General features: G+C 38.1%; 1 protein-coding gene across 1 annotated transcript; it reads right to left on the bottom strand.

The window, feature by feature from the left end:
• Positions 1-12,341: 12,341 nt before the first annotated feature.
• On the bottom strand, positions 12,342-14,689 carry LOC141915134 (uncharacterized). Its single transcript, XM_074806550.1, has 5 exons — positions 14,587-14,689; positions 14,142-14,458; positions 13,962-14,064; positions 13,523-13,684; positions 12,342-13,147 (listed from the first exon to the last, which is right to left on the bottom strand). The coding sequence occupies exons 2-5, from the start codon at positions 14,391-14,393 to the stop codon at positions 12,570-12,572; spliced, it is 1,095 nt and encodes a 364-aa protein (XP_074662651.1). The 5' UTR covers positions 14,394-14,458; positions 14,587-14,689; the 3' UTR covers positions 12,342-12,569.
• Positions 14,690-15,094: the final 405 nt, after the last annotated feature.

Here is a 15,094-nt window from a genome sequence, read left to right as displayed (position 1 = left end):
TGGTTTAGATACCTGGTTAACCCAGCTTCTCTACAATTCCAATCGCCATCATCATCATCACTATCATCATCATCATCCTCATCATCGTCGTCGTCGGTCGTTACAGCGTAATTTTTTTTCAGCTTTGCGAATGTAAATATTCATTATATAATGAACACGGAAAATACGGATTATGAATAATTCTCTGTACAAAATAAAGTAGAAGGATTTGACGGATTATTTGTAATGCGAATCGAATCATCGCGCTCCATTTAAGCGAGTTTTACGAGTAGTCGATTATTCTCTTGAATGTGGAAGACAAATCGGTGCTCACCGTGCCCAACTAGGTGGAAAATACTCACCATCAGCTCCATATGAATCATCGACAAATCTGCGTCCACGAAACGGTACGATGGGACCCCCGTGAAAACACGTCAACACCATAACCATATTAATCATCTTCTAATAGACGTTATTTTTCAACATGTGTTCGTCTGTATTTGTTATGTAACGTCACGTGAGGTGAGATGGGAGGTGATTCTGTATCTAATGAGCACCAGCTAGAAAAACCACTCGATATCTCCTCGAATAAAACCCTTCTTCCGCATCAGTGCTTAAAACTAACTCGACGCGATAGTTACTTTTTCGATATCATTGGAATTTCGTGTTGAACACAATTTTTTCGTGTAGGCAATTTATTTCCAGAGTTTATTTTTGCCACGAAAATGATCTCGAATTTCAACCGTCGTAAATCAAGTGAAAGTAGAAACATTAGAACTTGGACAAATTGGAATTTTTTATTCATGCAAACACGAGCTTTGACAGCACCTAATAAAAATTCGTAGAATTCATCGCATTTATTTAAGAGCTGGTTTTCTGTGCAGTGGTTTGTGCCTCTGTCTGACGGAAAAATCACAAAGAATAAACATCTTCGCGTTTTAAGGCCGAATTGTATCCCAGGCTGGTGTCTATCTGTTTATAAAACGTGTCTTTTCGAAAGAACTGCACATGTTTTCTCCCAGTCATCAACTTTCCGCTTTACGAGAAAATCCCACGAGAATAAACGAGAATCAACGAGAATCATTAACTAAATGAACATGTTCGGCTTTGTTTAGTTATATAGCGTTGATTCACTTCAGTGGCGATAAAATCCACATTTTGAGGTGTATTTTACAAACTGAAATAAATACATAAAAGTTCATTTGTTTATCTTATTTATCTTATCTAATCAAACCGATGTTAATGTTTTGGAGTCAAATGTGTTTCTATCGAAGTTTTATATGAAAAGGTTATTTGTTTAGGTGTGTCGGTAATCGGTATACGAAACATTCGGCTGCGGATAAATCAAACTGGCCGACAAACTGATCGGACAGTTTTATCTGTTCGGTAATTGTATTTATGGATTTGCCGCGGAATTTACCGTTGTCATTGGAGTTCGCATTCGAACAACGTTCGTTTCCTACAGAAACCCCGAAATCATTTATCTGTATTCTGTTCAATAGCATATCATATATACACGTTTCATTATCAACTTATCGTCGAGCGAAAGGACGAAAAGATTGACGCGTATAGAATACAAACAATAAAAAGTTGAAAATCCCACCAAACTTATTTTTAGAAGGAGAAACTGATCACGATCTTTTCATTATTGTATAAATCTAATTTCCCATCGAACGGAAGGAATGAAAATAGACAAAGACTGCAAGAAACAAAGAAAAACGATTTGAAAATTCCACAAACTCGTTTTCAAATAGACAAACATAAATGTATCACATCCGTTTTTTCAATATCTTATAATGAATGGATCGATGTATTCATTTTCACCTCAATGACAATTACAATACGTTAAATTACATTTAATATAAATTGAATGTAAAGGAGACACCTCGAGCCATAAGGCTCTACAACAGGAGGAGCGTCCAATGATGAAAAAACTTTCTAATAACCGAAGTAGATAAAATCTAGAAAATTATAATAATCCCACATCTTTTTCCCATCGAAAAGCGAAAGAAATAAAAATAGTTATTGAATCTTTAAAAATTGACCCATGGTTTTGATTATGATTAGTTCTGGTGGCTTATGTACGTCTTTGTAAAATCCATTTTTGTGTTTTTATTACAGAAGACGCGGATTTATACCGGAAACGCTTGGAATTCCAGGAATCCATTAGACCGCTTTACAAATACATTCTCGTACATTCGCTACTGTCTGAATTAAGCTGGACTTTCACTGAATTAATTAATGGATGAACTGATGATATGTGATTCTCGCGATAAAGTATATAATATCTATATATTGAGCATTACGGAATATGTATTGCGTATGCGAGGCATATACACGCATATAAATTGGTAAACGTTAAGTACAACTCCGGAATTATGTTTCGCTCTGTACATCCGCTAATTCATTATACAAACCCGACAACAACTCAACGCAATCTGAACAGACTACAGCATATTATCGCATGCCGTGCCGTGTTACCGATGACAGAACGGGAAATACACGAGCTTGGATTAGTGAAACCGGTGTGTGGTCCGGCGCCAAAAACTCGCTCGTTCATTTCCTTCTTATCTCAAACGTATAGCAGCGAATGCAATATATGCATAAACGATTTATCTAAATCTTTACGATATACCGACACATAGTATTCAACCGATTCTGGTTGATTTCGGTAAAACGAAACTGACCAAAGAAACGGCGGTATTGATTTACCGTCAACCAACTCGCATCATCTGTAATTTGCGGCGAACTGTAAATTGAAAACAATTCCGTTGAATAATTAACGCCAGGTTTGTTTAGCGAAGGTTTTATTTGTTCTGTTCACAGATTTCTATAAAAGCGAATAATACTTAAAAATGACGTGACTGAAAAAAGGGATGCGTGAAATACCAATATCGAAATTCATTAAAACTTTTTTTCGCTTGAGTCGATGAAAGTGATATAATTATTGAATATCTGGCGGCGGTTGTAAATGCGGTGGATGCGGTGAATGCGGTTTTCTGAACAACTCGAAACATCTAATCCATCACATAATCCACGTGATGATTTCAAAGATTCGTGCTCTGTAACTGTGCGTCGCGGTTTCGCTAGTTGGGATAATTTCACCCCTTCAAAGTATGAATCTTACCCGATTTATGAAAGCCGTTCCCCGAAGACATTAAATCAATTCATTATTACACCCCGATGCGCGTTTAATCCTGCGCACTTTTTGTGTCAAGACTTTTCATTTCGCGTTTAGGCGATACAACGGCGAAAACAGTCCCCACGGCCTCCATTCTACACTAATCGAGAACTGCTAGGTTTTATTTCTCGAACTAATATAAGAAGTGACCCTCGCGTGAACCTGAAATCATTCGAAAACAAGCTCGATTAATTGAGTAAATACAATTAAGCCCTGACCTTGTTGGATTAGTAAGAATTCTATCGTTTTACGGCCAATAATGGTTTTACCGATGGTTTACGTCCAATGCGGCAATGAACACCGGGACTCTCCGCGGTGGCCACAAAGCGATTTGCCGTTCGAAACCAAGCCACAGACACGCATAAAAATGAGAGTGAAATTCGTCTGCACGGCTTAAGTAGCCGTATGAATAAAATATCAAAAATCTTCTTTCTTAAAAGTATCTTGAAACCTTAGACTGAAAAATAGATCTAAAGAAGATTAGATGTATTATGTATTTGTGCAAATCTGATCATTCCTCCAAAACGAAGAACCCATGTTCCACTTTCTGGGGAAAAGTATTCCGTGTTGTCTATACGCCTACTACGTGTACAGACAGCTATTATTTCTTACACGTTCTCGTCGGTAGCTAATCGCTCAATAATCTTATTACTTGCGACGACTGTCGTATGGCAGCTCGAATCAGAGTCGATTGAAATTACGGTTGATTTATTTCAGTGACCAGGTGTCAACTGATGAATTATTGGTCTGTCTGTTGTGTTGATCGATACTGACGGACAACCCACGCATCTTTTCATCAGGATCGACCGTCTCTGTTTTACTAATGCGCTTGCCGTAAGTCTAGCTTTGCCTGCAAATGACTTGGCGATTTGACGTTAGTAAAAAAACTAGTTTCCTGGGTTTGCGGTTTATGTATATTCGGTATATCGTACGGTTTTCATTCGAAAGAAAATTTGATTAGATTTTGTTTCTATTGAAAGGATTGCGAATTGGTCAGGGCCTCACGAAACAGCTTAACAGCTTTATTGGTCACGATAACGTATAATTACTTAACGTTGTAAGCTTAACGTCGTCGATGGAACGGTCCCCGAGTAACTACTTATAACGAACCTGGCACCGGGAAGCCTATTACAACCACATTTTACACCATGTCATTCACTTAGCCGATTAAAACTACTAGATTTATAGTTCGATTTTAAATTGTATTGAGATTGAACATATTTTAGTTTGATTGAACTAATTCACGTTTGTTATTGATGCTCATTGAGTTCTCAATTCTCAAATGTATTGTCCGCCGTATAAAACAAAACCTTGAAGGCTCCTTTTAAAGTCGTTCGTGTGCGAAATAATAACCGGCATCGCTCGGGAATTCCTATCATACGAAGCGTTCATTTGGGAAATTTACAGAGCAAATTTATTTGTGGCAAACTCCCGTTTTTAGGCGCTTTTGTCATTCATCATCTGAATTAAAGAAATTTCGCGGATACTTTCCACGTGTTACTGATACTGAACGCTTAATGACCGTCGAATATAAATAAACTAATCGTGTCGTTGTCGCTGCTTCGACTGAAACATTACTTCATTATCCGACGCTAAGTAGAGACAAACTAGTAAAAAATTGGTCCCATCTCTCGAGGATATTTGGCGAAAATAAGCGACAAACTCAATCAATGGACCATTTCCGAGCGGTAACTCGGGGATTGTACGCTTACATACATAAATCTCTCTTATCAGATTTATCGTTGTTTTTTTCCTTATCTCGAGATTTCCATTAAAATTGGCAATTGTTGTCGAAACCAAAATAAGAAAAAAGAAGAATATGTTTTTCTTAAAAGAGCTACATTGATGACTATTATAATTTAAGGGGTCGGACCAACACTACGAGCCACACAGTCATTTATCAAGAATAGAGAAATTTTAAAAAATTTGAAATTTGTCAGTAGTTTTTTTTGTTTATTCTTAAACTTAAACACAGCCAAACCTGAAACTTTCATGAAAAAAAGTAAATTCTTAGCAATTAGAGGTTGACTTAAATTAGCAATTTGACTTGTGACAAATAATATAGCATTAAATGGATAATGTTGATAACTCACGTTATTATTTTGAATATTAATGTTACTAGCCTGCTCTAAGTCAGAAAACATGGGACAACTTGACGTACCCTCGCATGGATTATACCGAAACGTGATTGCGTATAATGTTGCACCGATCCCTACAATTACTCGTAATTTTTTAGTATTCTCATATTCCAGGAAGTTGTGTTATTACGGATCTGTAAACAAAGTTATTGTGTTCTGCTGTTTCCGCCGCAGGCATCGCGAGGCTCGCGCGATGTGCTACTGACATTCTACTTATCAGAAGTCTTGACACGAACTGCAGAAAATCGTAATATATTACTGAAAATCGTGGACTGAATCATCATTATGAATAATCCCGGCACTAACTACGTAAGATTACTGAAAGCTTATTTGTCTTGTAAGCATTACGACAAACTAGCGACTACTGTATCATATAATAGCAGTATTATTCGACTCGATGACACCCGTTGGCCGTAAAACATACACACTAAATCACCATCTCAGATTTATTTGTAAGTTGATAGAACCCGAGAAAAGCCACTTATTTTGCCATTTACAACCCTCGCATATTCTCGGCGCGCGTCAATTTCGCCAATGTCACCTTTACGAACTTGAAGTAGGCGGTAGATAAACAACTCAATAACGTAACGATTATCTATTTGCGTTCGAATCAAAGATTCAATCATAATTCACAAATTTGATACGGTAAACATGAACCAATGATGTATTCATTGATGTTAGTTTTTGCAAATTTCCCTCCAAAATTGTTGTAATGATTCGAGATTGTTATATCAGTCTGCGGCCTGAGGGTTTGTGGTGGATTTCAATTTGGTTTTCGACAGAAAAAATCCATCAGTTTCGTGGTGATCGATTGTTTCAGTAATTGCGTCTCTCAGCCAAACTGCTTTGAATGACGATGCATCTCTGCCTTAAACACACAGAACCGTTTGGCAAATTACTAGCAATAGCAAAAAAGCACTACCGTGAAATTAACATAAAATGTACCTGACTAAAATGTTCAATGCTGATTACATGAAAAAAGATTACAAAAACTATGTATAATCGTGGTATAACAACCACACCCGTTCCCCAGAGAGAAGCGATATGAAATGATCAAAACCCTAACATGGCGCATCTTTGACAAAACTGCACTTAAAGCCGCGTCTCTGCGTTTTTGAGGGCTTGTCTCTAATGTTTGTCATAACTGATGTAAAAACAAGCGTCAGAATTGATCGAGCATAGTATTAGAACTTCAACACGGCGGCATATTCCGTCTGATAGCGGTCAATGTAGCGGAATGGTTGCATCCAGTTGGAAAATCATGTATTTATTAGACACATCGGTATACGACACGTTGACATATCTGAAATTGTTATCATCTTTTCTACCGCAGTGACATGTATCAATTTAAATGAGTCTTCATTATTCATATTTCACGACAGCAACTACACGTAGTTCTATAGACCTTAGGTCTATGTCTGCCGTATAAATAGTATTACAGCAATATGTGCTAATTTTCAATCAGCTTATGCAAAAATTGCATTTGCACCATTTCCGTTATTTTTACGCGCACGATGTTAAATGATCGGTGCAGCCAAGGACACATGACAGGTAAACTGATACGGCTCTCCGTCCTACGCGAATCTTTAAATATATTGGGAATGATCCAAAATCATATCGATGACCAATTAGATAGATTGAATGATCCATTAGATAAATTGTTTTCTGTAGTTTCTACGGATCCAAAAGCGCTGCAGCTTTCGTGTTAAGTCCATGCACGAGCGTTATTTGATCGTTGACGTTCCTAGCCAATAAATGATGCTTTGATTCGAAGTTTGAAATACTTTGCAAACATTGCAACAAAAATTAAAATCCAGTTTTACGACAATGAATTCACATATTCGGTGACGTATTGTTTGGGTTTTTTTCTAATAAAGACGATTTCGAAAACGGTAAATATTTCACAGTTTATCATCGAGTTCGCGTAGTCGTATTTCAATACAATATCCAGTCATATTTCAATTCAAATTAATTACCGCGTAAATCATTAATTCATATTCGTACGGTTGAGTTTCGAAATACATCATTTGGACAGTTTCCCGATCTAGATTCTGACTGATATACGAACGTGCACATAAAAAAGTAAGTGCAATGTGACTAGAAAAGCCACTCCTCGTATGCAATATTAGCAGATTAATAAACTGTGTAACTAGAAATCTAGAAAATTTGTCATAAGAGCAAAACGCTATTGATAACGCGGGGCGCTTTTATCACAGACATGTTCTAATCTGTAGTGTGCTCGAAGGCAACAATTTGCAGACTCCCTTTGTGTGTTAAGGATTAGGAGTGAAGGACATAACGCAACCAATCTAACCATAATATATTGCTCGCTGAAATCAACTTAATGTTTTCGCTCCAGACAGTTGACACGTTACAGACATCTTAAGTTTGATTTACGGTGGGAAATTTTATTGTTGAATTGCAGGGGAATTCTACTTATAACGCCACAATTCACCATCAGCATTTGAAATATACCTTATATATAGGGGTTATACAAACCAATTGAATTCAAAAGTAAAAAATCTGTCTTGCGAATGAAGTCTCTTTCAAGTGACGTCACTAATTAGGGATTGTAGAACGAAACAAACCGTAAATAATTGACTAATTTCAGCAGCAGAGAAAAGAAAATTGAGTCTAATGAGGCATCTTGCCGTTCATTGGGTAACATCACGCATTTCACACAAAGCAATATACGCGCTAATCATTTAAAACAAACCATTCAAAAAGACGAAGATGACAATTTCAGAAAAACTAGGTAGAGAATCTTTTGATTTATGTTCGTGTGTCTAGAACCGAATCTCACGGGATTAAAGACATCATTATTAACTATACATCAAGTTTAAAAAAATCAAAGAAACTGCAACTAATGCGAACACATCTGATGTTGTGATCGCTGCACCTGATGTTCACGGCATCTGCGACTTACATAGAGAATATAGCGCTAAAATTAAACAGTCAGGGAATTGTTTTATGAGGACGTTTCACATAAAATTTGTCGTAAAATCAGGATTATTACAGGCGCGAGCCCCCGAGGACTGCGCAGGGAGAGCGAAACTATAGTATAACGTTCAAACAAATTTCGCGCCAAACTAATTATAGGAATAGGAATAGCACAGGAGCTGGCTTCAATTAGCAGCGGTTTACCTCAAATTCGCCGATGGAAAAGACCTTTCAAAATTGATGCGTTTTGAAATCGAGTTATTCATATTAATGATAAGCAAGTGTTGTAACTCGCCTGGTGTTATGTCGTATTCTAAGCGGACAATTACAAAATCCAATAAAAGTATCGTTGAAATTCCTACCTCAATTTTGAATAAGCAGCGCATAACTCGGCGACGGAAATTTGCTATTAATTTCCTATTCGAACACAGAAATATTGACTTACGTAGACGACGAGACTGTTTCAGAGCTCGCTTTCATCCTCACATTCAATCAGCTTTCGTAATAGGCTGAAGCGTGTTTTATAGGAGGGATTTCAACGCGTATCTGTCTGTACCTGTTCGAAATAGAATAATATCTGGCGTTAAAAACCTGTCATGCGACTCTACTGTTCATTACATGCTTTAAGATATAACTCTCAGAGAGTTTCATCAAGATTATGTTGTATGATATTTTGCAGTTATAAGTAGATATGGGAATCTGTCGCATTCGATTTTTATCGGTTAGGCGAAATTTTTCTTCAAGTAAAGATCAAAATCTACTTTGAATAAAGCTGTCACGACATTTAGTAGGATAAAGTCATACTGCTACTTCATTGTCTGGTGGATATTTCATCCTTTTACTGACACTCTTTTTCTGCGATGCATTTCTAATTTCGCTAGTAACCACTTTCACATCGCGTGCGATGGTTCCACTTTTCCGAAGATCCCATCACAGTAAATGTGCTATTATTCAATTCCGTTCAATTTTCGTCCCGCTTTAGACATGCTTGATTGCGTGCGGGAATCAGAGCAGCTGGTACGTATAGGAACGGCTTATAAACGGATGTACATTTAGTCTCAAAGCCGTAAATGAATTCAGTTCATTAGAAACTAACATTATTCCTTTCTCGCCTGGCAATAACTTCCCTAGAATCGCTTTTTCTTGCGACTTATTGTCTACGTAAATGGGTTGAATCCGAGCACAGATGTAATAAAAAGCAAAAATAAATAATGTGACATTTTCATAGAATCTTGTAACGTGAGTCGGAACACCCTTGACTAAACCTGGAAACCAAGTGGAAAAAAGGCGTAACAAACATCGGAACTTTATCAAAACGTGCGTAGTGATACACGCGAGGTCATCGTCTGTTTACTACGCCATATTGGATGTTTTAAACATGATATGAAAATGACTTCAAAAACGACGAAACTGGATTTGGATTCATTAGATTTTGAAGCTGATTTTTTAGCTATGTCATTAATTTATTCAATGCATCGACGATGGTGAATTTCAAGACTTTATTCACATAACGTCTTGGCGCATTGTTTTACCCGGGTTTTCGACTGCGTATTATGATAATTCATCACCTGTAAACTACCACGTCTGACTGTTAGCCGTTTATCTATCTAAACGCGTCATCTGGTCAAATCCATGTTGCTCTAATGACCAGTGGTAGACCAAATGTATTCGAGTCGTGCTTAGCAGGAAACATTGCTGGATAAAATGACGCGAATGAATGATTGAGCAACGTCTCCTACGCATACGACCCCATCGAAATTGTCACCTGCGACAACGTCTACGACTATCAGTCGTTATAGTTTCAGTAACTGGTGAGTGTTAATGAGAAACCAGCAACGCCACTCTGGCAAGCGAGGATTCTGCATCGATCCGCCAGGTTCGCTAGTGACACTGGGTCACAGTTTTGTTAATATTTGTATATACATGAATAATAGTTTTCCTGCATATACCATGGAAATGGTTAGAGTGTAAATAAAATCGTAAATAAATCAATTTACGTAATCAATTAAATTCGAGTCAAATTTTCTCATGAGTAAATCAATTTTTAAATGAAAAATCTTCATATACCATACACTGAGTGAGAAAGCGAATCCGTCTTCTAACTAGAGATAGTGAAATAAATCATTAGGATTGAACGATATTCTTTCTAAAAGTGGTAGAATTCACATGAAGAAGTCGTGTAAAGAATGCCTACGTGCATGGCTAATGATCAACCAATGTCATTCTTCCCCCGGAAAATCCTACTCATAAATACCCACCAGTTCAGTGGCAATTTTTTTCTGAAAACTTTTCAAAGAAATGGCGTGGCTATTATCTCGAATATAGGGTCATAACCTAGAAATATATCACCTTACCATTTCTGAAATCTCATACTTAATCGTTGAAGTTAGACATTCGAGTAACCGGGTTATCTATCTGATACTGACGACGTCAATTGTTTAGATATAGAAGAAGCGCTTCAAGGATTCAACTTATATAACGCGGAGGAAATGTCAAAATACGAATGCAAGTAAGAAAGACCATTAAACCATTCTCGATCTAATGGGCTTATCTGCGTCAAACTAAGCGGCTTTATCGACTGGATGGATGTTCGCGCAGGTCTGGAGAGTGTTAATCAGGATCGGGACATATTTGCGGCGAAGTGGGCAGCCATTTGTATTAATGTGTTCACCGAGCGATGTCCACCTGTTTGGTCGCATCTTTATAGATATCATACAATAGTGTGAAGTAGACACGAGATTGTGTTGATATTGTAAGCGGAGATGAACAATCTTTCCGCGCTCGTCTGTCGGATTCCACCGTCTCAAGGTTCACGGGGTTCGAATACCCGTAGCGACAGATTTTCGAGGTCGACCGGTTCTCGTGGCTCCCGCAATAGAGAACACAGAAACACGACTCCACCAGAAACATTCTCAGCCGATAAAAACCAGGTGTGGGGACTAGAAACCGAAACTCGATCTGATTTGTTGTTTTTGTCTCGTGTGAGACAGTCGTCTATCCGTAAAGCTCGACATCTGACGTCCTTCATAATTAACTGGTATATAGACATTTCCCGCTGTATTTCATATCGCGAGAAAGAAGCGACTTCGATAGATGGACCCTGTCTCTCCCACATTCAAAAGAAATCTAATGCCATTTCCCTTTTCCGGTATCATATTCATTCGATCTGAAGCCGCTGAAACGGCGCCATCTTGCATTTTTCACTGCTGACGAGACGCAACCATGGAATCTGCCCCCGTCTCGCTCGAGTAGATGCGACTTTAAGGGGGAAATGACATTGATTATAGATACAGGTTTTTATCAGCGTGGTCCTACGCATTATTTGAACGTTACCAATTACAAATCGGGTCCAGTGAACGTAGCAATAATTGGATAAATGACTAATGGCAAACATCCTCAGCACCTACGCGAGTTTTCATTGTTTCATTACGTGATTGTTTAAGTCTTTCCACGAAGAGAAATGAAATTCAGAAATACATGGAATAATTCCCAGCGTACACGTCATAATAATGATTTAGAACTATTTGCATAATCATCGAAATCGAGCGAGTAATATCTGAAAAACTGCGAGAACGTGGCGTCAGATGTCTGAAAGGATGAATCAGTTCCAATACTGGACACTCACGCACAATCTATCCACCAGTTCGGTACATTTTACTCTAGAAATAAGATGATAAATCACCTGCTCCCGTTACTGAGTGTAAATATTTGCTAGAACGAGAAAATAATATAGCGAAGGAATAATTACATGCGCACCACCGCGACATGAGCCACAGTCCAGGCTCTGATTCCGGGAATATTACGAGATACGGGCTTTAACGAAATGGAGAACATTATTGACACAATCTAATAATTGCAGTGAATTGATTCAATTTGATCGAGAAACGGAATCTGGAAATTGTCCAACGGTTGCCGGAGCAGGAAACCGGGGCAACACCTATCGGATAATATGCCCTAACACCTAACACTAGTCGACGTCGAGTCCCCCTCGATACTATCGTTCCATGACGCTCCTGGACAACTGGATTTCTCAAGAACTTATCATATAAGCTTTATTCAATTATAATCCATATATAAAATACTGTTGTCAAATAGTTTGGTAAAAAATTTGCAAAAAGAAACTCAAGATAAACATTCCGTTCTCGACAAAGTCAAATGAGCAAAGCAGGCAAACTTAACTAAATAACGCAAATAACATAAATAGCCATTATTTTAAGTTCTATGATTTTGAATTCCATTTAGTTCTATATATATATACTGTATATGACACATCGAATCCTTCAAACATGAACATAGATATCGTGCTTTAGAAACGTTGTCAAATTCCCAGACTAAGAAATCGAGTTTCGCGATGTTTTGGAAGCAGTCAACTCGTGGTTGCTGTCGTCATGGAACGATTGACATTTTCGAGCACGGGATACTTTCTTGATTAGATTTTCATCGAGTCCGGCTAACGTGAATTCCTCTTCGACTTGTACACCTCTACTGTTCACTCGAACGAATGGATGTTTACCGCGGTGATGGTTGTTTTGATCGGTTGTTGGCGGCGTCTCGGCAGACGGCGCGTTGTGCGTCTCGATAAAACTCACATTCACCGGGAACGATTCGTCCGTCTGTACTAAACTATCTCTCATAGGTGGCGCTGATGACTGTTTTTTAGGAACGGGATAATGACTCGGTATCAATTCAACGACATCTTCGGGTTCTAATTTACGCTTTGATTTATCCCTGAGTATAACTCGTGTGTCCGGATCGAGGATTTCTCGAGGCTCGTCCGGTGTCATGGTGGTTGAGTTGCGTCTGTGTTTGATCCAGCGGCGACATCGTCCTTTCTGCCAGGAGCGAAATATTCCCGTCATCAACATCAGTATCAGAACTACTGAGGTCAATCCGATTACCATCTGTAAAACTAATACATTTAGATCCTTTTAATTGGCAATACACGGATTCCAAACTTAGGCTGGTTTCGATTGAACGTATTCCGATTTAGGAATAGTTACCGGTCGCTTCTATCAGGTTTGCAGATCATATACTATTCGGAATAGATAGAGCGTATTCTGGTTGTAACGAACGCGCCGAAGAAAAATTCCGGTATCGGACCAAGCGAAACCAGCCTTAGATTGTTAAGGAGAATGATAAATATGAAGCGCAATAAAGTCTTGCACTGATATATATTGACAAGTGCCCTGTCAATTTGGATGCTCTTAAAGTTTTTGCTAGACTTGGTAATGTTGAATATTGAAATCTAGTTATATTTTAACGTAATAAAGTTTCAACAACTCACTGGCAGACAGCCCTGCATTACAGTGCGCATGCACGGGCAACTCGTCAGAATTGTCACCGCAGTCGTCCACATCATTGCATCTATCCATCTCATTAATGCATCTGCCGTTCAAACAGTGGAACGATCTAGCCCACGGACTGCACGAAAAACGCATTTCAGCCTCTGAAAATAAATCAGCAAAGAAAATCAGCAACGAATTTTGTCGAATTCTGGCAAAAGGAAGCGATGACGTAACCGGGATTAGGAGAGATTAACTTCAGACAGTCGTAAGCTCGATGAGATTATGAATTATCTCTGAAGTGCATGGATCGTGATTGAATCCATGCGTTGCTCATGAATGAATGACGTTAATTAATCTATACCGCGTAGCTATGATTGACTGCATTTTTTTCGTTAGAAATTCTCGTCTGTAAGGCGGGAATATCGACGATTTTCTTACCAACGTCTTTGCACGAAGCGTCATAGTATCCAAAATCATCTAAACTAAATGAGTTTAACTGATCGTCGGGTGGGATATTCTGCCAGATTACGTCCATAATAAACTGTAAGCAAAAGACTTCATTGTTTTAGAAAAGCAAAATGTCAAATTGCGAGCGTTATGATCATGACTATTTATTACCTTAAAACTGTGCGCGGTGACATTGAAATTTAAAACCACTTGATTCCAGGTAGCGGCGTTATACGTCGTTTGACGTCCCGTGAATCTTAAAGGCGGTGGTACTATCGTTCTCAGACCGTTCTCTTCCAAATAAATCGCGAAGTATAAAACGCGTTCTCTTTGACCACTTTCCTTGTGTTCGAGGTTCTTGTTGTACCAGTAATGAATACATTTCATTCCCGGATTCGACGTCATATACGTCGATGTTGTCATCTTTATCGGAGGCGCACCGTTAAAGGTTAATGTCAGGAAGTGTCCTTCTTTATTGTAATAAACTCCTATTGGGAAATATATGCATATCACAAAAAAAAACTGTTCATTTTCTATTTCATGAAAGATTCATGAATTCATATACATAGAGACGACATGTTTATATGTAAAGTATTTTCAGTGGTAATTTCCTTACCATATGTTTGATCAACCCGAGGAAAATGTTCTCTTGTGCTGACTCGTCTCCAGGCGTCCGGAATATTCCACGCGCATGACGCCGACTCGAAATTACAAATTTTGTCGTCTGAAAATAAAACTAGATTTCAACTACTTTTTAAAATTTGGCCACCAGGCTTGAATATCGCGATTGTATGTTCTAGATGTAACTCTTACTTTAATGGTAAACGGAATGTTTGTATTTTTGTGCATGTATCATAAAAGTAAGAAACAAGTAAGGAACAGATCACCTTCTTTTAGTAGAAACTGCGATATTGTTGAAAGCTGTGACAAATTCTTAGGACTTAACTTTTCTAATGAGCATTTCTGCTAATGTTTTATTCAATTCTATTACGTAACGTATTGATAGTTAAAGTATATAAACTCCCTTGAAACGAAGTGGAGCGCGGTATTGGAAATAACATAGCTGTTTTCGAATCCATGTGTTTTGGTGATATGTTTTTTGCAAGTGTCTAATGCATTTTGTC

The sequence above is a fragment of the Tubulanus polymorphus genome, chromosome 1 (genome assembly GCF_964204645.1).
Source record: "Tubulanus polymorphus chromosome 1, tnTubPoly1.2, whole genome shotgun sequence".
Lineage (NCBI taxonomy): Eukaryota > Metazoa > Nemertea > Palaeonemertea > Tubulaniformes > Tubulanidae > Tubulanus > Tubulanus polymorphus.
The sequence above is the reverse complement of the archived record's forward strand: the minus strand, read 5'-3'. Positions and strand labels throughout refer to the sequence as shown.